Here is a 25,353-nt window from a genome sequence, read left to right on the forward strand (position 1 = left end):
TTTTTTTTAATAACCCTTTTTTATAATACATAAGACTATTACCTATACACACTCTATCCCTCTCACATATGTACACTGAACAAAATTATAAACGCAACACTTTTGTTTTTGCCCCCATTTTTCATGAGCTGAACTCAAAGATCGAAGACTATTTTCATTGTACACAAAAGGCCTATTTCTCTCAAATATTGTTCACAAATCTGTCTAAATCTGTGTTAGTGAGCACTTCTCCTTTGCCGAGATAATCCATCCACCTCACAGGTGTGGCATATCAAGATGCTGATTAGACAGCATGATTATTGCACAGGTGTGCCTTAGGCTGGCCACAATAAAAGGCCACTCTAAAATGTGCAGTTTTACTGTATTGGGGGGTCCGAAAACCAGTCAGTATCTGGTGTGACCACCATTTTCCTCACACAGTACAACACATTTCCTTCGCATAAAGTTGATCAGGTTGTCCACTCCTCTTCAATGGCTGTGCGAAGTTGCTGGATATTGGCAGCGTGGCAACTGGAACACGCTGTTGTATACGCCGATCCAGAGCATCCCAAACATGCTCAATGGGTGACATGTCCAGTGAGCAGTGTTGGAGAAAGTTACTTTTAAAAGTAATGCATTACAATATTGCGTTACTCCCTAAAAAAGTAACTAATTACGTTACTTAGTTACTTTTTATGGAAAGTAATGCGTTACGTTACTTTTGCGTTACTTTTTAAATATGAGCAGGGCTTGTTTTTAATACAAGAAAGTTCTAATCATAGCAAATGTAAAAGCCCTTTCACACCAAAAAGTGTAATGAATAAACCTCAGGCTGAAGGAAGAGTAAATTCACGTCCGTGCAGTAGAACGCAGGAGAAGAAGGTTCAACACTCTTCAGCAATAAAAAAACAATGAAGCACAATTGTTAGTTTATCTAAAGTCATTTTTGCTGCTTAGTATGGTTGAACTGGATCATATTCTGATGCATATTCTTTTTGCGTCATATTCTGAGTTTGCATTTCACTGTTTTAATTCATTCTGATGAATACTAAATCATTTTTTTGCGAGTGGGATGAATTAATGCACATTCACATTTAGTCTAGAACTACAGTAACAGAATGACAGCGCACTGTCAGTCAATAAATGGGGAAAAAGTAACTGGCGTTACTGAAAAAGTAACTCAGATATTTTCTTGTAAATTAAAAAGTAATGCGTTACTTTACTAGTTACTTGAAAAAAGTAATATTATTACGTAACTCGCGTTACTTGTAATGCGTTACCCCCAACACTGCCAGTGAGTATGCTGGCCATGCAAGAACTGGGATGTTTTCAGCTTCCAGGAATTGTGTACAGATCCTTGCAACATGGGGCCGTGCATTATCATGCTGCAACATGAGGTGATGGTCGTGGATGAATGGCACAACAATGGGCCTCAGGATCTCGTCACGGTATCTCTGTGCATTCAAAATGCCATCAATAAAATGCACCTGTGTTCGTTGTCCATAACATATGCCTGCCCATACCATAACCCCACCGCCACCATGGGCCACTCGATCCACAACGTTGACATCAGCAAACCGCTCACTCACACAACGCCATACACGCTGTCTGCCATCTGCCCTGTACAGTGAAAACCGGGATTCATCCGTGAAGAGAACATCTCTCCAAAGTGCCAGATGCCATCGAATGTGAGCATTTGCCCACTCAAGTCGGTTACGACGACGAACTGCAGCCAGGTCGAGACCCCGATGAGGACGACGAGCATGCAGATGAGCTTCCCTTAGACGGTTTCTGACAGTTTGTGCAGAAATTCTTTGGTTATGCAAACCGATTGTTGCAGCAGCTGTCCGGGTGGCTGGTCTCAGACGATCTTGGAGGTGAAGATGCTGGATGTGGAGGTCCTGGGCTGGTGTGGTTACACGTGGTCTGCGGTTGTGAGGCCGGTTGGATATACTGCCAAATTCTCTGAAACGCCTTTGGAGACGGTTTATGGTAGAGAAATGAACATTCAATTCACGGGCAACAGCTCTGGTGGACATTCCTGCAGTCAGCATGCCAATTGCACGCTCCCTCAAAACTCGCGACATCTGTGACATTGTGCTGTGTGATAAAACTGCACATTTTATAGTGGCCTTTTATTGTGGCCAGCCTAAGGCACACCTGTGCAATAATCATGCTGTCTAATCAGCATCTTGATATGCCACACCTGTGAGGTGGATGGATTATCTGAGCAAAGGAGAAGTGCTCACTAACACAGATTTAGACAGATTTGTGAACAATATTTGAGAGAAATAGGCCTTTTGTGTACAATGAAAAAGTCTTAGAACTTTGAGTTCAGCTCATGAAAAATGGGGGCAAAAACAAAAGTGTTGCGTTTATAATTTGGTTCAGTGTATTTACCTATACCCACACACATAATATTTTTAATGACACTGATCACAGAACCCTTGTGGATTTGCGTGAATTATGGATGTCCACCGCACTTTTAGCCAACATGCGGCTCCTTTAAGAGATTGCGTCCTATGTATCGTCTCCATGGCGACAAACGATTACAAACCCAAGCGATGCGTAACTTTGTACCAGGCCATCGATTCTCTATGAGCACCACAGATATCAATGGTGAAATCCAAACGACACAAACATTTGCTTTCAGCAGGTCGGGATTAGAATTTATAGAACTCCGTTTAAATGTTTGGAATAGGGATCAATAGGGATTAAGATCAACGCGTGATAAATTCGTGTTTAGATTTATTATTCGGCATATATGTATCGCTTAGGAAAATTTCACTCCTAGTTAGTGGAGTGAATTCGTAAGATCGTGTTTGTAGTTTTAGTTTATTAAATCTGTTTTGTTGCAATCCTGCATTCCTCAAGCAGCCAGGATTTTATTCCTGCCATGATCAAAACACATTCAGATTCGTTTTAAGTGGTAAAACAGTAAATAGACGGAATGAACATCACAGAGGTGGAAGAACACATTACCTTGAAGTATGAAATCAAGAGAAGACTTGGGAAAGGGGTAAGCTGTTCATTTACTCTCATTATGTGTTAATAACCAAAAATGCCAAGATAAACCTTATATAATCTTACAGAGTTATATAATAACCAGCCAGGGTAATGTATTTGCCTCTATGTTGATTTTGCCTCATTTGGACTATCCTAAATAAAATTTTAGGAATAATTTGGATGAAATCCCACCTAAAGCGGGCCTGTTGTTAATATCATTCATTGTTTTGCACAATAGTGATCATATATGCTTGAAAGAACTGCTGTACTGTAGTTGCCGGGTACTAACCTTGTGATTTACGCAGTTTAACTGGGTGCAATGAAGGTCTGTTGTTTCTGTTTAATCCTTCAAATGTAAATGAGACAAAAAGTCACTTTTGAGTAAAAATATAATCTACAAAATGGAAAATCTAACATAAAATATAATTATTAATGGCAGTAAACATCACAGGGAAACTGCTTGAACTGCTAATAGTGGCAGTCAGTATACAGAGGTTCTGTGGACTGCATGACTCTCACGCCAGTAAATAAATGGAAACTGCAGTGAGCACAATTTAATGACTTAAATGAGGGTTTCATGGCAACCCTTCCCTGACAACTAGTCATTAAGACATACACTGTATGTTTTCCTTCAATCAACTATAATTTTTTATTACGGTGTACTTTCTAATCCGTTTCACAGGCATATGGAATTGTTTGGAAGGCTGTGGACAGAAAAACAGGAGAGACTGTTGCTGTGAAGAAAATCTTTGATGCCTTTAGGAATCGAACGGATGCTCAGGTTAGAGACAAGTAAAATAGAGACATGTAAAATTTCACTATATTATTATCGTACTCTTCTACAGTATGTATGAACAGGTAAACCAGTTATACAGATTCATATCAGTTATTCATTATTTTTTAAACTGTATCAAATGCATACTTATCTGCTTTTCTGCATTTTCCCATAGAGAACCTTCAGAGAAATTATGTTCCTCCAGGTAAGAATATTGCTCTTTGACCAAACCTTCGTATCCAACCTCGGAATATTCATGTTTCTAACCATATTTACACTACTGCTCATAAGTTTGTTGTTGGTAAGATTTTAAAATGTTTTGAAAGAATTTTCTTATGCTCACCAAGCTGAATTTATTTGATCATAGATGCAGTAAAACAGTAATATTGTTAAATTAGTCATTCTTGAGACATGGGACAAAACATGTCCAGCAATTGTAACTGCTATCAGGTTTAAAAAATAAAAATATTTTCAATTGTAAATGTTATGTGGATTAATAATAGAATGTGTTTAACACAATTATCCCCTTCAATTTAATTTGATCATTATTATGTGATTAATATTGTCTTCTCACTACATCTAAAACAGTGTGTTCACAGAGAAGGGTTCAATCATTCGTATGGTACAACATGGACAAATTCTTTTTTTTTATTTTTTTATGATGAATTAAAAAATTCATTGTTTTATCAAAAGTAACACTTGTCTCATATCAATTCAAGGTTGTTTTTCAGTGATGTGCATGTTTCATAAGGTTTCAAAGTTGTGTCCCCACTTTTTGTCAACACCGTCAGACATTCATTAAAATGTAATAAAATCAGTTAATATCAGGGGCAGCTGTCACTCTAAAGGACCCCCTTGCCACAGTCCTCCTCTGCAGAGTACATCACTGTCAGACAGGCTCTGTTCAGTTTTATAGTTTTAGAATATTTTAAATCCTAATGTTAATATTTCCTGGTCACAACCATGATATGTCAATACCATCTTCCAATTTCTGAGGAAATTATTTAAAATATTTAGATAATTTTATTCTCCTGAAGCAGGTTCCATTAGCATCTAGCATCAACAGAAAAAAACAAAATGGCTACTACATGAACTCCATTTTTTGTGTGAAAGAAATGACAAATTTGTCAACACCGTCAGATGTCACCACCACCAGATTTTGTGTTCCAATAATATATCAAAATACTTAAATGTGACTCTTGATTAAAAGCATTATAAACAATAACATACCCACTGTTTGTTGTGTTTGTTTTAATACAGTAATTGATTGATTCAATGTATTTGATAGTTAAAAAGACTACAAATTCAGATTTTTGTCACCTCCATCAGAGGGATATTTTGATAATATTCCATTATGATATTTTATATTTGTTGAGGAATTGTTGGTCACATGTGAAAGTGTAATCTGTCTGCTAACATGAGAATGTGTTTTGAAATTTTAAAAACATTTTGAATGCTGTTAAAGATAAAGTTTAAATTATATTACACAGTCCAAGTTGGGAGGTTGTATCAAAGCTTAGCTCAGTAGCTTAGTACATATAAGATACATAAATGTAGTTTCATTTGTCTGAGTACAAGGTTTTATTTTTTCAATTTTGCACCCTGTTTTGTCCCACTTCTCAAGAATGACTGAAATATTAGGCTATTACAATTTAAAAATAATTGTTTTCTATTTTAATATACTAAAATGGTATTTATTCCTGTGCCCTTCAGAAATGTTTCTAATATGCTAATTTGGTGCTCAATAAAATATATTATTCTCTGTGTTAAAAGCAGTTTTTATGCTCACATTTTGTTCTGCTTATGCGAAATAGAAATCTTTTGTAACATTATGAATTCCTTTGCTGTCACTTTTAGTCAATTTAATGCATCCTTGCTGAATAAAAGTATTAATTTCTTTAATTTTGAGAAAAAAACTGCACACAATCACTTACATTAAAAACTTAATTCTGTGTTTGTTAAGGTATCAAACTTCCTTCTTTTTTTCCTTTTGCAGGAGTTTGGGCATCATCCTAACATAATTAAATTACTGAATGTCATCAGAGCCCAAAACGACAAAGACATTTACCTTGTGTTTGAATTCATGGGTAAGAGACCATTTGTGTTATCTTTCCTGGAGCCTTTTGCACTTATTAGTCAGTACTCCTCACACCATTATATTCCAGTTAAGTGTACTCTGTGGCAATATTTATAATTCCAAGTTACTGTTATTGACATGATGTGATTTTGTTCACAATGTCTATACTATATTCACACCGACTTTTTTGTTTTCAGACACAGACCTACATGCAGTAATAAAGAAAGGAAGTCTATTAAAAGACATTCATAAGCGTTATGTTATGTACCAGCTTCTTAAAGCGACAAAATACCTTCATTCAGGCAATGTCATTCATAGGGACCAAAAGGTATGTCACACCTTTTAACATCACTTCATGCTTACAGAATTAATTTAAACCATTTCTGGTTTAAGTAATTCCTTTATTTTTATTTCCCAAAGCCATCCAACATCTTACTAGACTCGGACTGCTTTGTGAAGCTGTGTGACTTTGGCTTGGCAAGATCCCTATACCAGATCCAAGAGGATGCTGTGAATCCTGCCTTGACAGAGTATGTGGCAACACGATGGTACAGAGCCCCTGAAATTCTCTTGGGATCCAGTAGGTGCGTGGCCCCCAAAATAGATTGTTTTAAACATTTTATTATGTATTAATCATGATAGATAGTATGTTATGATAATGGGTCCTATATTTCCTGCAGGTACACAAAAGGTGTGGACATGTGGAGCATAGGTTGCATTCTGGGAGAGATGCTCCTGGGCAAGCCTCTCTTCCCCGGGACGTCTACCATTAACCAAATTGAAAAAATCATGAGTGCCATTCCACATCCTTCTACAGAGGGTGAGTTTGTATTTTACATGAGACTTGTTCTTTCAGGCAACAACTAAATAAACCAGCCACAAAGAATTATGGATTGTTTCATCAATTATTAATTTATTAAAAACACAAACCAACTTTTGCTAATAGGACTGTGTATCATTTTTTTGTAGATGTTTTAGCTATCAGATCAGAGTATGGGGCTTCTGTTTTTCAGGGAATGCTGCTTAGGTATGTGATGTTAATATTTAACAGTTTGTGTTGATTGTTCACTCTGTAGTTGTTTAGTTGATCTTGAATGATGACTCTCCTGACATAATAACTATGTTTGATGTGAACGTGTGTTTAGACCGCAGGTGCCATTAGATGAAATTCTGCCGGCATCAGTGCCACCTGATGCCCTTGATTTAGTGCAGCGCCTGCTGGTTTTCAATCCAGACAAGAGACTCAGTGCAGAGGAAGCTCTGCAGCACCCTTATGTGTCCAAGTGAGTTTTGCTTTTAGTTATTTAATGTTTTTAAACAATAATGGAAGTCAACATGAAATCAAAATTAGACCTTGTCTACTTTCCTAATACACTGCACTTGACTCAGTGTATGTGATCATCAGTGCACTATAGTTCACTCCATAATGAAAATTCTGTCATTAATTACTTACTCTTATGTCGTTCCAAACATATAAGACCTTCATGCATCTTCACAACACAAATTAAGATATTTTTGATGAAATCCAAGAGCTCTCTGACCCTGCATAGACAACAACACAACTGAAATGTTCCCAGGCCTAGAAACAAAGTATGGACATGGTTAAAATATTCCATGTGACATCAGTGATTCAACTGTAACGTTATGAAGCTATGAGAATACTTTTATAAGTCATAATGATAAATGGCTTTTCTGGAATTATTACATTGTTGTTATATGAATACATAAATTACTAAATATATAAATGAATAATAACATTCAAAAATATCCCTCTTTTTTCTATTTGTCATGCAAGATTTCACAACCCAGCCAGAGAGCCTAGTTTGGTCTATGATGTCATTTTGCCAGTGGATGATGACGTCCAACTCTCTGTTACTCAGTACAGAAACAAACTCTACGAGGTGAGTGGAAACTTTCCATTCATTATTTTCCCATTTTATACAGATTTATTTTGACATTTGACTCGTGCTTTGCTTTGAACAGTCATAATGTGAGTACACAGTCATATGATTTCTGTGTTATGGTAACAAATGCTGTGTCACAGTGACAGAAATCTTTCCTCCGGAAAACTTATCACACAAACTGAGCATAAATAATCGTTCACTGAAGTTTAAAAGTTTGGCTTCAGTATGATTTTTATTTTTGATAAAATAAACGGTGGATAGAGAGAGTTATTTTACATTGTAATAATATTTTGCAATATTACTGTTTTATTGTATTTTTGATTAAATAAGCTTTTGAAAGGTAGTATTTTACAGCAAATGCTTAAAAACAACTTTCCTCTTCATCTTTCCAATTTCTCCTGGAAAAGATGATCCTGGAAAAAAGGGCCAGTCGACAGATGCACAAACAACCTTACTTCACACAGAAATCAGAGGAGAAGACTGCAGAAGTGAATGGGGACGGTGGAATGGACAAAAGCAATGAAACAGGTGCTGGCTCTCAAAGAGAAGGCACGCGTGGTGTGGATAGAGATCATGACAGGAAGTCTACTAATGACAAGAAGAGCTCGAATGGAACTGGAGCAGCTGTTGCGAAACGTCTCAGTAGGCCTGAGCAAACACACTCAGCTCCTGAAAGCACCAGCCCAGCAGTGAGCCCCAGTGCGGTCAAAACCTCTTATAACCCCATCACACACATGCCTAGTGAGTTCTGTTTTATAGTGGTTGTACAATAACATTCAATTACCACACTTATACATTCAATTATGTGCAATGTACATATGGCTTTGGTCACTGAAGGTCCTGGTTTCAACGTTTATGATAGAATATACACTACCATAGAATAGACTGCAACTATACTACTTATACACCTGTTTGGTACTTTTTGTGAAAGAAAATAATATATTTATTCAGCAAGGTGCATTAAATGGATCAAAAGTGACATTCCGAGGGGAAAAAATTACTTTTTCATTTAAAAATATAAGCAGCACAATGATATTTAACATTGAAAATAAAAAGAAATGTTTTTTTTTCTTTAAATTGTTTTTTTTTTGCACCAAATCAGCATATTCAAATTATTTTTGAAGGATCATGTTAACACTGAATACTTAGAAACAGTTATTTTAAATTATAATAATATTTAACAACATTACTGTTTTACTGTATTTGTAATAAAATAAATGCAGCCTTGGTGAACAGAAGAGACTTCTTTAAAAAACATTTTTAAAAATCTTGCAGACCCCAAACTTTGAAATGCCAGTATATTACTCTTTAGATAGCCATAAACGGTATTATCCATTTCTTTTCCAGATGGTTTAGTAAAACTGCACCACTACCCAGCTCATTCTGAGCGGATTGGGATGAGGAATCAAGATACTGGAGGTGTACTGCCTGCAGATGGTGCTAATGGGCCTGTGGTATGTCCTACTGTTTCATTTTATATAAGAGCTGTTGTCTATTCAACATTTAAAGACATTTTAAGTGGTAATTTGGTGCAGTTTTTTTGCTAACATCTTCAATGTCCATTTAAAATGTGTCATCTGTTCATTCCTTCCAATCAGGGTATAGACCAGCGAGGTCGCTCTGCCTCTGTGGCACGCACAAACTCTTTCTCTCTCACACTAGCACAGCCCCAAAATAATCCCCTGCTTCGCAAGGATGAACCCATTGTTTCCCCTGGGTTATGTGTCACCTCTGCTCGCTTGGTGAGTGGCCTTTTGTTTTTTGGGGGGTGCAAAAATGTTTCAGAAAATCACAGCTACCATCTATTTAACCATTAATGTTTCCAGTTTGCATAAAACCCATGTGACTCTTGTTTACTATGACATGGGAACATCAGTCTGCCAACACAATCTATTGGTTGAGGCTGTGTTTGATAGAAAGCAGTGCAATGTTGAGAATCCCCCACAGTTTTGACACATATCAGGAGGTCTTACTGCCATCTGTTCTAGTGTGTGCATTCTTCCTTTTTTATGCTAGAGTCTTTTTGTACCTTAGATCACCTTCATTACTTAAGTTTTTAATAAATTATATGTCTGATATGTTTTATGTTTTTCCTCATTATGATATCTTAATATCCAACTGTACAGAACGAGCGGTCTAATTCGCATTCATGTGATGCCAAGCTTCCTCCAAGGTTCAGCAAGAAGGTTTTCCAGAGCAATTCGAATGTTTCTGCAGCCGGCGATCCTCGCGCCAAACTAGGCAGTTATTCTCAGGCGTATGGGACTATCAGCAAAAGCGGACTGGACAATCTACGTAGGAATTGCCACTAAGGTGTGAAGTGTAAGATTAGTGGAGGAATAAAGAGGCAGGCAAACAGCCATTGGAATCTCCCAGATCAAATAGAAATAGTGGATTTCACATGACAAGATAATTACAAATGCTCTGAAGATTATCGCCATTGTGGGAATCCCAGATTAGTGCTGCCAATAACGTTTTTTCTGATCAGTTTAAATTCAGGTGTCAACCTCTTGTTTGTAAATATGTGGTGAAAACATTTATTAAATGCGTAGAGAATATCTTTGCAATTTGTATGTGTCCATGTTCTTGGCTTAAGAAACTTAAACAATCATTAAGACTTTAGGGAAGTGGTTCTAAAGCATTTTTATGACATGTTAGTGTTATTTTTAAAAAACTTTTATTATTTTAAGGGGACATATTTATTTTTCCCCAAATGAACCAAATTTAATAATATTTCAAAAGAATACATGCTGAGCAAGAGTCTCTCATTTCCACACATCTTTTGCCTGTTTGTTGCGTCATTTGAATATTTCTTCAATACATTGAGTTACTACAGGACATTGAGAGGACATTGTTTAACACTAAATGAGTTGCCTAGAAAAGCATTTAACTTAATGTCATTTTTAAGACCATTTCTCACTATCAACACTCTGAGAATCCCTGAACGCTGGAAACTGACATTGTCTTTCTGCTCCATATGGCTCTTCTATCTTTTAAATATATATTCGACTCGTGTAGATATTTGTATAACATTCTAGCAATTACGCAACGGGAAAGTCTCTGCATTTACGTCCCATCTATACAGCGCGAAGATGTTTCTCCCGAATCACGTGACTTCTCGTGAACATCACACTATCAGGCTGATGGAGTCGCGGTGGGCGTGGCTAACGGATTCAGATCAGACAAGATTTACTGCAGCCAACGTCAACACAAACCAGCAAACACGGACTCTATTTCTGCTGTTTTTAATACACAAACGTCTCCTAAACTGAAGGGTAAGTCCGTCTTAATTTTTTTCGTTTTGTCTTTGCTGGTTTCAAAGCAAATATTGTGGAATAACGCAGGTGGATGGACATGGCGCTCGTGTTGTTTGGTGCGCCAGATTACGGTTTATGTCACGCGAATACATGTTTAAAGCCAGCTCTGTCAAATCAGATTTCTGTCGTTTTAGAGGGATCGCTTTTTTGTGCTGTAACCTGCTACGATTGACATTGTTACAGCAAATGTACGTTAGCTGGTCGGTTGGTTCATATATTGAAGACGCAGCGGGCCACCCCGTTATACCAGCGGCAGATTAACACAGATTAATTGTTAGGTTAACCTACTCTAGTTTTGATTGACCAAATAAAACGACTTACTTGTGTGTTTACCTGTCATACATTTGTAGATGAATGGAGGATAGTATAGTATTTCAAAATGTAATATTCAGTGGCCGCTATGGCTCATTAAAACGGTTTCCCTTCAGTTTGTGTTAAATCTAAAGTAATTGGAGACGCAAAGCCTTTGTTATTGATACTAGTTACGTTACCCCTTATATAATAATAGTGCCAGTAGTTCAGTTTGAATGGATTGGTCATCGCATAATTCATGGCAAGCCGTTTTAACTAGTGTCTGTTTCTATGTTACTGTTACTCATTTTTAATTACTAGTAGTTAATCCAATAGTGACAAATATGATTTTCAGTTTCAAAATTCATTAAATACTAGTACTCATTATTTAGATACTAGTAAATTTTACTAGGTAACAATGGAAAATAATGCTGAGACTAGTATCCAATAAATAAAAATTAGTGAAGCTGGAATAGATACTAATAACTATTGGTGATAATACTAGTACTTACTAGTATTTTGGTTGAATACGTATTAGTAAAACTGGTCTAGGTACCAGTAACTGGAATAAATAGGCCTAGTAGATAATATTCACTACTGGGATAAGTGCTAGTATGTAGGTATCTAATAAACAACTACTAATATCTAATGAATATTTAAATAATTATAGTGGGATTGGGAAAAATGTCACTATTGGTTTAATTTTTAAGTGCTAGTATAGATACTATTTGTTGCAAAGGAATAATTGCTTAAACATCTTGCCATACAAAGTCTGTAATGGTTTCTTTTTGCTAAGCAAAAGGACAGGTGATATTCAAATCCATGTTTGGAAACATGCAGACAAAACAAAAAAACTGGAAAAACCACATCTGATGTGCAAGACCTTGATAACCACAGCCTTTTCCTTTCAGTGTGACGTTGCATTTTATTGACATTGATCATGTGCTCGCGCTTACTGGAGCATATTATGCATTAAGCCCAATGAGCTTTATTATAGGGAATCCTTGTAATATTTTATTTGTTTTATTTTCACTAAAATTGATGTTCTCTCTTCTCATTTGCCAAGTCACCACCTACTCGCTTTCCTGGATAACATTCAGGCCTACTCATCATCCCTTTCTACCCCTCTCAGCAAATTATACAGCTCAATACCCACATCCATTTCCCCAGGCTTGCTTAAACTATTATTATTTATTTCTTGACATTGTACATTGTGCATTGCTGTTCTGTAAATTTTTATACAGTTTTTCAAACAATACGTGTTGGCAAAATGTCCTTTTGTCTTGTAGTTGAGGAGTAGGTCTTGTGGCTGTTTTCTGTTGGGCACAGTGCTTGGTGCTTTTCAGCTGACCAAATGACGAAAAGTTGATGGACAATTGCAAATGTCTGCTGAACTCTTCGAAGTCTTCAACCTCATCAGATTTAGCTTGGTTCCTGTGCATTGGTTAGCTGCCTTAATATGCTCATGCATGCATGCAAAGGCATCCTGTAACCAATGCAAACAGAGTCACGTATAAAGCTCCTGTTTATGCAGCCATGAACTGCATCAGTTTATTACGCATAATGTTATTTAATCTATGCCATTCAGTGTAGTGTAAAAGCACATTCTCCATATTATATGGCAGCAAGAAGATGATGTTTACCTTCACAAGTCTTCGTCCACATGGAAATAAAATGCTGAGATGGTGGTTTAAAGCTTGAATCTGCATCTTCCATGCACATTTGGAAAATGCTTTGGAGAAATATGAATGAATTTGTCATAGGTCCATAGATTACAGAATGGAATAAATATCCATGGAAATAATCGAGACCCACATCTGCTCTGGAACTTTGAGGTTTTTAGGGGGAAAAGTCATTAAATAGTATATTTAATCATTAAATATACACTACTGTTCTCTTACATTTATTAAGGCTGCATTTATTTGACCATAATACAGTAAAAACAGTAATATTGTGCTCTGTTACAATTTAATATTTGTTTTTGGATATATTTTTAAACGATCCATTCCATTCCTTTAATGGCAAAGCTGAATTATAATATGCTGATTTGACCCTCTGTGTCATGTATTATTACCAATGTTGAAAACAGACGTGCTGCTTAATATTTTTGTGGAAACTGTGTTGTAGTTTTTTCTGTTTTTTTTAATGACACAAGTTAAAAATAACAGCATTTATTAATTTGATATAAATATATTTCTCTGTAACGTCGTAAAAGTATTTACTGTCACTTTTGATCCGGTTAATGCGCTGAATAATAGCATTCATTTCTTAAAAAAAATCTTACTGTCCCTAAACTTTTGAAGGTGGTGTATGTTGAGTTTTGTATTTTTAAGAGCCACATGCATTAGAAGGCTGTGAAATAAGAAAAAACAGTTAGTACTAATTTTAAGCTTCACTTACAGTATAAATGATTAATAGTTTTAGTTTTTGTCTAACTTGAATTGCTTATTTGTCATTGTTTCTTAAAATAGCCAGGTTTGTTGTTTTCAGTTCTGTGGCTTCAAAGCACAAGCCCAGTTTTTATGTGAAAGAACTTAAATATGTAAACAGATTTAGGTTTAGGTCTGTAACCCTGTTCACTAATGCTTAGTGATTTGTGCAAACTGTGAGGGGTTTGGCTGAAACAGTGTTCCCTCCATATAATTCCCTCCGTGAACCACTTCAGCAGTAGCCAAGTGAAGTGCCTGTTTCATTTATCCACCACATGTCACCTAAGAGGATTTTTCTGCTTTTGTAACCCTTCCTAGACTGAATTGAATCACCAGTTTGGACAAGAGTCCTCAGAGAACTCTCTAGCTGTTGCTCTTTTACATGTGATTTCTCTTACACATTTTTGTGATTTCTCTTACACATTTTTGTGAATTGTTCACATCCATTGCTATTACGTTTAGCCATTGTTGAAAATAATTTTTCATCTGTTGGTTTGGTTTCTTCAAATTTGGATATTTTACTAAATCTTGAATCTTATATTTTTCCTTATATCATCATCAGCACACACCCATGTTCCAGGTTCATTACCTTAATGATTAAAATATGAGTATTAGCAAGCAAGTTTCTTTTAATGTGAATTGAGAATTTGGCTTCATTAGCTGCTATAGTTTGTAACTAGAAGAATAACAAAGTGATGTAAACAATAAAGCTATTTGCACTGTAAATCAATGGTAATTAATTAAAATAATTTAAAAGAAATACCAGTTTGCAAGATCAGGCAACATGACGGACTGTTTTTGTACAGCTAAAATAACTGGAAGTGACTGACACCGGAAGCATCACACATTCAAGTTAAAAATGTCTTCACCTGCTCTCACATTAAAAATAAGATGTATAAATATAAATATAAACAAAGTCTCTGCAGGAATAAAATAAAAAGCTAACTTGATATTTTTAGCAAATTTCCTTCATTTGTAGATATATTACCATGGTCAAGAAGATACATGTTAAATTTTAGTGTTTATGTTGAGGCTGTCTTCTGATTCTGAATGCATCAGAAGAACCTGATGAACATCCATGGAACTTTTCCATTCCACAAAAGGTTCTTTATAGTGGAAAAAGTTTCTTAAGTCCTAAATATTCTTGAAACTAAGAGAAAAAAAAAGATTCTTTTAAGAACTGTTCACTGAAAGGTTCTTTGCAAAACCGAAAGTCACAGGGTTTTTCACGGTCACTGTGAAACTCATTTTGAAACCTTTATTTTTAAGAGTGAAAGCTTACAAATGTGTCATCATCAGGGAATGAGTAGTCAGCTGACGAGCATGTGGCATAAGACTAATCACAAATTTACCATTAAATCAGACTTTATTTATACATCGAATTCTTCATTTTAAATGTGTTTGCTTTGAGAGTAAATGTTTTGACATTTCATATATTTTTAATAAATCATCAAGCCACAAGGGCATAAGTGAAAAAACTAATAATTTAAAAACACTGCTAAGTGTAATCTTTTAACAAATCTCTAAATGAATCATTTTAACGTATATATTTGTACATTATAATGTTTAGGTGCCTAAATTAATTTGTAGCATTTCAAATGATTGCTTTTAGTATTTAGTGTTTTATTTTATATAATACAAATCTATAATATTCTACAATTCTCTAATATAATTTTTTTGTAGATAAACATACTATATGGACATCTTTTTCTAAATTGTGTTGCAGTTTTTTTCCCAGCTTCTCAGTCGTGATGTGTAGTTTTGAGATACAAACTTTTTATTCAATTACATTATGCTCCATTTAGCTTTTTATACACAAAAATACACTGTGTGTGGACGACTCCTCAGAAACAAGAAGCAGGTCATTCACAGACTAAAGGCCCTGATATACTTCAAACGAAATCGAAGAACAAACTGATATGACATCATTTCGAGCAAAATCAGGCCGAAACGAAGTTCGTTTTGAGTTCGTTTCGACAGTTCGAAACAGCTCACCAAAGCGAACTTGCTGGGGGAGTTCGTTTTGGCTCCTAAACACGTTTGAGCTACCATTGGTCCGTGGCCATTAAGCAATCGGTAGGTGTGTTCTTTTGATTCGTTTCTTGCTCAACAAAGGTCAGGCAAGAGAAAAACATATCCAAGTCACTAGCAACATAAATACACTGTGTCCAATAGCTGAGCCTCCACAAATATATTCGCACCTGTACAATCGCTCGCGGGGAGACTTTAAAGATTCAGAGAAAGTATTTAATTCCTAAAAAGAAATTACAACAAAGCTTGGTGTCGATGACCCGTAGATATACGAAAAGCGACGTAGAGAAACATCAGATGCAAGTTTTCCAAAGCCATGAACAGAATGAAATGAGAGAGTAAAGATATAAGGTAGCAAGTACCAAATACATGTTTCAAATAAATGTTACACCATACTGCTGCTGCTGTTGTTGTTCTTTCAATAAGCGAGTTTAAAAGGTATACTATAAATGAAATGTCAAAAGAACATACAATAATAAACCTTTGTTTTTGACAACACATAAAATATAAAAACGTGTAATAATTTATCCAGTTTAATAAAAGACCTAGATACACAATTGTTGCATCGTTGTTGTGTTTAGGGCATATGCGCGAGCGTCACGACACGTTTACATCAATCTACACCCCGCCACCAGCAGTGCGGGGGTATTGGAATGTTCGAAAACAGTATACCGTCGCTCAACCTTTTCAAACTCCTTTCTGCGCCCAAACGAAGAACGAAAATGAACTTCGTTTGAAGTATATGGGGGCCTTGAATCTTAGCTTCTTTTTATAGTCTCACTTTCACACGTTTAAATGAAGGGGTTTCCCCACCAACTCATGCATTCAGGTCAGTGTCCATAGCAGTTCCTCTGTCTCAGCTACACAACCGAGAAGCTGTTTGAGAACCTGTAATCATATGTCCTCTGCCGTTGGATAAATGTTTGGATAGTGTATGGTTTGGTGTAGGTTCTTGAAGGTGTTGTTTGTTTTCTGTATTCAGTCGTAATTCCCACAGAATCATGCCCTTTTGCCTTCTGCGGCCCCTTTTGTGTTAAAATGCACCATTATAAAGTGGACTGAACTGAATCTTTGAGTAAACAGATCTGGATTGTTCACTTGTGGTTGGTCCAGTTAGAGTTGTTTTGATCAGATCATCTCAGCACACTGTTGGTTTGTCCATTTTTATTTTTAGGATGTGTAACTCCTACACAAACTACTTTAAAATATAAAGTATTTAAATTTGAAGGTTGGCAAGAAATAAAAACTCGCCCTATAAAATTATAATAATTTTTCTTTTATCTAAACTTTTAATAAAAATGTAGTTAACGGGCTTCTCTCTGATTGGGCATGGTGGACTTCTCTAATCATTTAGTCAGCATAAAACCACTTATTTATGAATCTGTACATTACAATATGGGAAAAAAGGTTGTTGGTACTTCCATTTCATCATGAATTTAACGTAGCTATCATTTTACTTAACAAAAGCAGTTGCGCTGCATATTGAAACTAGTCAATTCTACTATTATATTATAAAAACATATTTTTTTATTAGAGTTATGGTATTATTTTATATCAGAATAATATCAGATTGTTTTATCCATTTAAAATCATATAAATTGAATAGATTCTTTTATCCACCGTTTGTGTAATTTGTGTCTTTATATGCTTATTGGTATCAGGCTGTTAGCTTAGCACAATGCTAACATCATACTCTATTGAAATCAACTATTTCAATTCTACTGTGCTACTGTGTTCCAAATTGGTTACTTATGATTTTCCATAATGTTTAGGATGCTGCTTTAGTTAATTTGTTAAACTGCACTGATGTAATTATTTACTTTACTATTGCTTTCTTTTTCTGTATATTTTAACCGTTCTGTTTTTCTGTCAATATCAGGATTCCAGTGAGGGAAGGAGACATGTCCCAGGACAAGCCAGCCTACCCTATAATGGGGGAAAACAATCCTCTTCACAACAGCGTCTATGGGCCACCCAAAACTGATGCCTTTGGAATGTCTCCGCCCAACTATAGCCAGGGTCCAGGAGCTCCTCCGTATGTGGCACCAGGACCGTATGGCCAGCCTGGTTACGGCCAACCTGGTTACGGCCAACCTGGTTACGGCCAACCTCCAGCACCAGGGTTCGACCCTGGTCTGTACCCACAGATGCCATATCCACAGATGCCCTACGCTCAAGGGCCCTATGCTCAGGGGCCATACCAGCAGGGCCCCGGCCAGCCTGCCTTTGGTGTAGATCCTAATGGTAAATAACGTTAGAAAAGTTCCAGAAAAGAAAAACTCAGGACTCGCTAATTATACTTAGGATTTTGCTATAAAATGTTGTACACAGTTATGTTGAATAAGCTTGTTTAGTCAGTGTGTACTCTATCCTCCTGAGGGTTATTCAAGGTAAAGTGCTTTGCCTGAGCGATTCAACAAAAGGTTACTAGCTCTATGAGGGCTGAAAATGTATAATTTGTTCCTTCCTTACCTCATCCCTAGTCCATTCTGTAACAATTAGGATGTCTTTTCAACTGTATTATTTAACGAGGTCTTCCTAGTGCTGTTGGTGTAGATGCTATAAAATGTGCTTTCCTTTCCAAACCTATAAAGCTGTTTAAATCTGTCCTGTACTTCAGTTTTCCATTTCTGTCTGCGTTTTATTGAATGAGCATACTGGATGGATTTAAATACATTAGATGATGGTTCTAACATACTTTAGATTTCAACCATCATTTCATATTTTTTGACAGCTTCTATGGACAGCCCTGAATACCACGGTGGAGATGTACCCCCTTCTTACTATGGCAATGATGAGTTTGCGAACTCTGGCTGGGAAGATAAGAGTATCCGACAGGCCTTCATTAGAAAGGTAAGCAGTAAGAGACAGTTTCAGGTGGGGTCTTTATTTATTTACTTTTATTTACTTTTCTAATTTGATTTGAAATAAATTTGAAGAAAGAGTCCAGTGTTCCAGGTAAAATGAGCGAGAATGGAACCTTGTCACATTTCAGAAACAGAAGTTGTCATAGTTGGGTTACTTGGGTAAACTTTTATAGTGTTGAAATATATATATATATATATATATATATATATATATATATATATATATATATATATATATATATATATATATATATATATATATATATATATATATATATATATATAAATAAAACCAGTTTTTATTTTTTGCATTCCCCTTTGCTTAAATATCAAAAGAAAAAATATATAATATGCTGTATTCAAAAATAGAAAAAACCCTCACTGCAGAGTTAACTATTTTTTTTGCAATTGAGGAAAGGTAATATAACAAATGTTATAAATGTGAATTAAATTTCTTAAAAATTAATACAAGGGACTACCACTTTAGTTTATCAGCCAGGCACCGTTAATGGTCAATTATAGTAGTCTCAAAATGGTAAAATATTAGGAAATAAATAAATATAAAATCTCTAAAAATGTGTCACATTTAGCATCCATTTATTACAGAGTGTACAGTACACACACAGATAAATGAGCAATATGTTTATTAAACATAGTTACTACAAATGGTCTTATCAAATGTGTGTGTAAATAGTGTATGTAGCAGTACAATGTGTCAAAGAAAAACACTTTCTTTACTGTCTTCTCAGGTGTTTATGGTCTTGACTGTGCAGCTGTTGGTCACCTTCTCTTTTGTTGCCGTTTTCACCTTTTCAACTGACGTCAAAGTGTTTGTACGGAGAAATCGGTGGACATACTATGTGTCCTATGCGGTCTTCTTTGTTTCACTGATCGTTCTCAGCTGCTGTGGAGAGTTTCGCCGCAAACACCCATGGAACCTGGTGGCACTGGTACAACTGCCTATATTTACTCGTGTTTTTATTCTACACTGTGCAAAAAATATATGCAATAAGGTTTTTTTATGATTTAATAAGATTTGCAAACTGGAAAAAATGGATGTTTGCATTTCTTTCTCTTTCTCAGTCCATCCTGACCCTGAGTCTGTCCTATATGGTAGGAATGGTCGCCAGCTACTATGATACAGATGCAGTTATCATGGCAGTGGGCATCACTGCGGTGGTCTGCTTCACAGTTGTGCTTTTCTCACTGCAGGTTTGTTTGCTCACTGTAGCAGTCTCATAGTTTTTCTTCCTTTTATTGTATTGTATTCATACTTTGTTACCAAACAATATCTCATGTATATAATGACGGCATGTCAAGATTTCAAAGTGTAGTTCACGGTTGTGGACCTTCCCATTCAACTATGGCAGAATTACTTTCTGAACGTTTGAACTAGGAGGTTTTATCAAGTGTCTTCCATGCATCCTTTGAATGCGGTAACCACCACTGATTGTCATCATCCTTCTCTTTTTTCAAAAATAGAGCAAATATGACTTCACTTCCTGCTGGGGTGTTCTTTTTGTCTGTCTGATTGTCCTGCTCCTGGCCTCTTTCCTCTGCATCTTCATCCAAAACAAAATTCTTCACATTGTCTACGCCTCTCTCGGGGCCCTGCTGTTCACTTGTGTAAGTACCACCATCAATACCTTCATATCCTTTTAAAAAATGTTTTTAACGTAAATGTATACTTCTATGTAACTAAGACTATTAAATTTGTCAGACCTTTTGTTCTTCAATCTATTCTTTACTTAAACCTTTAAAACCTTGCATTCTACCTGTCAATTTATTGAAAAGAAATGTTAAGTTGTTGTGCATATGAGCTTCTCTCTCTGGTTAGATTTAGTTTACTTCTTTTTTTTTCGTCTTTCATCTCTTCATATATTTCAGCTTACTCACTTTAGAAACAAAACACTTCTTAGACTTAAGAAAAGAGCTTGTATTGTGACTTTCACACTTCATGAAGTTACACTGCTGTTTTCAACAAGATAATAAAACAGAAGTCTGGACCAATGGCTGGAGTAGTGCTTTGCTATTGCACTTTAAGATTAAATAACCATTAGATTAAGAAAAATTAAAAATAGATAAATAAGATTAATAATTGATTGATCAATAGCATGCTGCTTTGGTGCACATATATCTTTCAAAAGTGGAAACCTGCACTTTGCTATTATAGTTTGATTGTTTGCTATTAAAGTCATCATCCTTTGTTAAAACAGTGTAAGAATTATGTTTTAACATCTGTCTGAAACTGGATCACCAAATTTGGGCCCTTTCGAAATTTTCCAATTTTCCAGTCTGACTGGCTGTACAAAATCATGTCTTTTGGAGCAGTGAGATTAAGCATTTGGAACTGAAATTGTTGGAACATCAGGAAGTTACTGTAGAGTTCTTGGATAAAGCCTTCAACATTTTTTGAAAGAAATCTCTTATGCTCACCAAGACTGACTGCATTTATTTGATCAAAAATACAGTAAGGACAGTAATATTGTGAAATATTATTGTAATTTAAAATAACCCTTTTCTATTTGAATATATTTTAAAAGGTTAGTTATTGCTGTGATTGCAAAGCTGAATTCAGCAGCAATTACTCCAGTTTTCAGTGCCACATGATCCTTCAGAAGTCATTCTAATATGCTGATTAAGTGATCTCTTATTATAATCAATCTTAAAACCAGCTGTGGTGCTTTTCAGACATTGATGCGTTTTTTTTTCAGGATTCTTTGATGAAGAGAAAGCGCCAAAGAACAGCAGTTATTTAAAAATAAAAAATCTTACTGACTGCAAACTTTTAAATAGAACAGTATAACTATTGCAGTTAAACAGGATACAAACCCAGTGAACTTCATGTAGTATTTGCTGATGCTTTGAGACCACATGATTGGTAGTTTCTGAATAAAACACAAGCGGTGGTGCTAGGCCCAGTGCATTGTGCTAGATGGTTGCTTAAAAGTTTAAAGTGTTAAAAGAGCCCCTCACCAAGTCTTTATGATATTCTAGTCCCTAAATATTATTTGAATCACTCCTTCGATGTAAGGCTGAGATTTTGTTTTTTAATCACCCACAAGGTGAAAATTGTATATAATAGCACACATCTTCAAAAATGATGAAAGAGGTTAATATCATTTTCAGTCAGTGTAACAGTTCAGCTTGCTTTATTTCCCCAAGCACAACATGAATGCAACACTCAGTGCTTGTTTGTTCTTTCTCAGTTCCTGGCTGTGGACACCCAGCTTCTCCTGGGCAACAAGAAGTTGGTCATTAGCCCAGAGGAGTACGTCTATGCAGCTCTTAACCTCTACACCGACATCATCAACATCTTCCTTTACATCCTGGCCATCGTGGGTCGCACCAGGGAATGAGTGTGCCCCCTTCCTGCAAGAAGACGAAAGTGGAGTCCACTTAACACGGAATGATCTACCACCTCACATCTCATCACCTTTCCTCATATTCTTAATTTATTTGTCTTTCACATTCCCTGTATGTCAACATGTACAGGCTGATCAGGCCATAAGCTCTTTGTCCTTTCCTGGGCAAAATCAGAAATCAAAAAAATTTTAAGAACCCGTTTGAATGCAGTTCCTCTAAATTGCTCGCTCTGTCCTTCTTGTAACAACCGCTTCTGTGGTTTTGGAGATGTATAACGTGATTATGTCTCAACAGTTGCATCCAAACGGCATGGCAGAAATTTCACTCGACTAACCTTTGCACGTGGCCTGGTTGACCGAGAGGGAGAAAGAAAGAGCAGATATCAATGAGCGGAGATTTGTTTGTCAGAGTAATGAACATTACTGATACTAATGTGCTCCACTAGTCAATATAAAGTCTCTGCATGATAGTTTAACACAGCGAAGAATGTCAGACAGCTATAGATACTTCTCCAAACATTTGATTTGCATATCTACAGTAGCTGTAAATATTCAAATAAAGCTCAAAACCCTCTAGTTCTAGGCATGAATATCTGGTTGTGCTGCTCACTAATGTGTGCGTTTCTATAACATTACTGCTTTGCAACATAATGCCACCAATATATACATTCCAAGATGACAAACGTTTGTTCAGTTGACTACAGAAAAACTATGAGAAGTAAAATAAAGCCTGTGTATAATTTCTTTTCCTTTTTTTATTTTTTGAGAGGAAAGTGAGGTTGTCCTGACTATTAAATGGTTCCAAAGATCAATATTTGAGGCTCAAACACTACATTACATGATTCTTTTCTCTTTCATGCTGACTACTTCACTTTTTTTTTTCATTAAATAGATCATTTTGTTGTTTTGTTTGTGTATATGTGTGTGTGATCGAGGGAAAGAGATGTTATTCCCTTATTTTAACGAATGTGAATGGAATATTGGATTATTTGCAAGGTTGCATGCTACCTTGCAAAAATGTTCCATGTGCTGGAAAATAACAGGACATTTCTAGGATAATTCTTGCATTTGATGTTTTTGTGGTTATTTATAAGTTATTTATTAAAATGCCAGAGGAAGTCTGCTGGGTAATGGACCAATTGTCATGGACATGGTAATATAGTTCTTTTTAAATTGTCCTATAAATGTAAGAATTTAAAAACACTAAACATTGACGAGCATTTATTTAAGCATATTAGGGATAATTGCAGTATATAAAGACAGATTTCTGTTTATCAAAATAGTATACTAAAGAATATTCACTCCAGATGGTTTCAGATGTGAATGTAAAATGGTTTCACTGCTAATTAGTAAACTTGTAACATTCACTGAAATGTGTACCCAGCTGAAATCTCCCACCTTGTATGTAGAGCTATTGAACGCTGAACTGATTGTGAAAGTCATGAGTTAAGAAAATATTGACTTGGTGGCATAAACCTTCTTTTGTCTATTTTAATAAAATATTTGTCTTTATTACTAAGTTCTGCATAAGTAAAGCTAGTGGATTGAGGTGTGTAGAGTGTGTTTGGGCTTTGTAGATCTCTTTGCACTGTACATTTGCATTAAACTGAAGTTCCTCTGCAGCCTGTTTGCTTTTCATTACAAAAATAAAATTGGAGGAAAACAGCTTGAAATGGTCATTTGTTGTACATTTAGTGACTGGAGTAGATTGCAAATCATACATGAAATGTATCATGACGTGAATTGTTAAAAATGGTTATGAGACCAATTTTAAATGAATCAGTATCTTGATCATATGAGTGAATCACTCAAAGACAGCTGCTTGTTTCATTCCATGTCTGTTTATACAATTAGTCTTCACTCAGAAAAAGGTTCAAAAGCTACACAAAACCTTCTGGGTACTAATATGTATGGACTCTTTATGTACAAATGTGTACCTTTTAAAGAGGTACTTAAGTGACAGCTTTTGTACCTTTTTTTCTGAGTCTTGTGTATGGCAAAATATGTAAAGTTGACTCTAGTATTTGTGATTTATTAGTATTTGTTGTTCAGTCATGACCTAACATAATAAGATAAGAAATAAAGTGTCATGAAGGTAGAGTAACTGTTTTTCTCATCATAATTATGATCATGTAAAAAAAAGTTTTAATAATCCTCACTACCAAAACTTTGTTTAGTAAAGCTGTTTACTTCCATATATTGCATTATATGTCTGTTAACATGAATCTGCAAAAGTCTTTGCCTCTGAAAGAAACATTATAAATAAATAACGGAGTGTCTATTTACACTAACTCTGCCCACTAATATGTGATTGAGTTGGTCAACACTAAAAATAAAAGGTAACTTACTGATTTAGCATCAGTTTCAGTGGGGTAGATAGTAAATCGCATTCTTTTTCACGCGATCGACCCGAACTTTTTTCTCCCTTTCAAATCTCATATTGCATCAGAAAGGCATTTATTTTAAATAAAAATTAAGGAAATAATCAAAAAGTTGAAAATAAGAGTATCGGGTAGGTGTTGGGAGGAATCTCTATCTTACCTCCACTCTCTGTTGCTTAAAGTGATAATATATAACTTAATTCCCACCATATTTCGGTATTATCTATCAAACTAATTTGATCGTTCGCTTTTTAAAACCGCGCGTGCAGCGCGTTAGCCGGTTAGCTTGTCACTCGCGTTCCATTCGCATTTCTATTCGCGCCTATTATTGTTTTCTTTTTCCCGATCTGTTTTTCACGAGTTCATCAATAAACAGTGGTAAGCGAATCATTCTTCAATCACTGCTATTGTTGTTTGCCACATGTACAGTTCATCTCTCTCTGTCTGCGACGAGGGATTCACATGTGATAAATGCAGGGAAATAGTTTGGCTGACAAGAGAAGATTTCAGAATTAGAGACACGCATCCAAACTTTAGTTGAGGACAGTAAGAATGTGACGGCTGTAGATACATGTAGATACATGATTGCAGTTTGAAACAGAGCTAGATTATAACAAGAATGAGGATTGGACATTCATCAGCTTTAAATTTCAATTTAACGTTACACAAAATAGGGAAGCATGAAACTGGCAGATATGATAAATGTGGGAATACAGAAACAGTAAAGCACATTCTTCTAGAATGTGATGCGTATGAAAGAGAAAGAAATCAACTTAATCACAAATTAGGTTTGATGGGATATGATAAAGTGTCACTCAAGATATTACTAGGAAATAGATAAATGCAATCAATAATTAAAGAAGTTCAATTATCTAAAAAAAAAGACAGGAAATATGGAAAGAATATAATTTTTTTGTAGTAATTAAGTTAA

General features: G+C 35.6%; 2 protein-coding genes across 2 annotated transcripts; both read left to right on the plus strand.

Moving 5' to 3' along the window:
* Positions 1-2,514: 2,514 nt before the first annotated feature.
* LOC306847043 (extracellular signal-regulated kinase 2-like) lies at positions 2,515-9,817 on the plus strand. The gene is made up of 13 exons (XM_079380782.1): positions 2,515-2,998; positions 3,668-3,766; positions 3,936-3,965; positions 5,757-5,847; positions 6,035-6,165; positions 6,258-6,421; positions 6,518-6,657; positions 6,807-6,864; positions 6,983-7,120; positions 7,633-7,738; positions 8,149-8,482; positions 9,089-9,195; positions 9,340-9,817. Exons 1-13 carry the CDS (start codon positions 2,930-2,932, stop codon positions 9,556-9,558), a joined length of 1,686 nt encoding a protein of 561 aa, XP_079236908.1. The 5' UTR covers positions 2,515-2,929; the 3' UTR covers positions 9,559-9,817.
* A 1,070-nt stretch (positions 9,818-10,887) lies between these two features.
* Positions 10,888-23,719, plus strand: LOC306847509 (protein lifeguard 1-like). The gene is made up of 7 exons (XM_079381466.1): positions 10,888-11,016; positions 17,689-18,053; positions 18,544-18,662; positions 19,426-19,626; positions 19,760-19,888; positions 20,159-20,302; positions 21,886-23,719. Exons 2-7 carry the CDS (start codon positions 17,711-17,713, stop codon positions 22,033-22,035), a joined length of 1,086 nt encoding a protein of 361 aa, XP_079237592.1. The 5' UTR covers positions 10,888-11,016; positions 17,689-17,710; the 3' UTR covers positions 22,036-23,719.
* Positions 23,720-25,353: the final 1,634 nt, after the last annotated feature.

Source organism: Barbus barbus (assembly GCF_936440315.1).
Source record: "Barbus barbus genome assembly, chromosome: 27".
In the NCBI taxonomy this organism is placed as follows: Eukaryota; Metazoa; Chordata; class Actinopteri; order Cypriniformes; family Cyprinidae; genus Barbus; species Barbus barbus.

Coding starts and splice junctions, on each gene's coding strand:
- LOC306847509 (XM_079381466.1), top strand. CDS start 17,711: ATGTCCCAGGACAAGCCAGCCTACCCTATAATGGGGGAAAACAATCCT. Junction 19,627..19,759: donor CATGGAACCTGGTGGCACTG/GTACAACTGCCT, acceptor TCTCTTTCTCAG/TCCATCCTGACCCTGAGTCT. Junction 19,889..20,158: donor TTGTGCTTTTCTCACTGCAG/GTTTGTTTGCTC, acceptor TTTCAAAAATAG/AGCAAATATGACTTCACTTC.
- LOC306847043 (XM_079380782.1), top strand. CDS start 2,930: ATGAACATCACAGAGGTGGAAGAACACATTACCTTGAAGTATGAAATC. Junction 6,865..6,982: donor TTTCAGGGAATGCTGCTTAG/GTATGTGATGTT, acceptor ACGTGTGTTTAG/ACCGCAGGTGCCATTAGATG. Junction 8,483..9,088: donor CCCCATCACACACATGCCTA/GTGAGTTCTGTT, acceptor TTTCTTTTCCAG/ATGGTTTAGTAAAACTGCAC.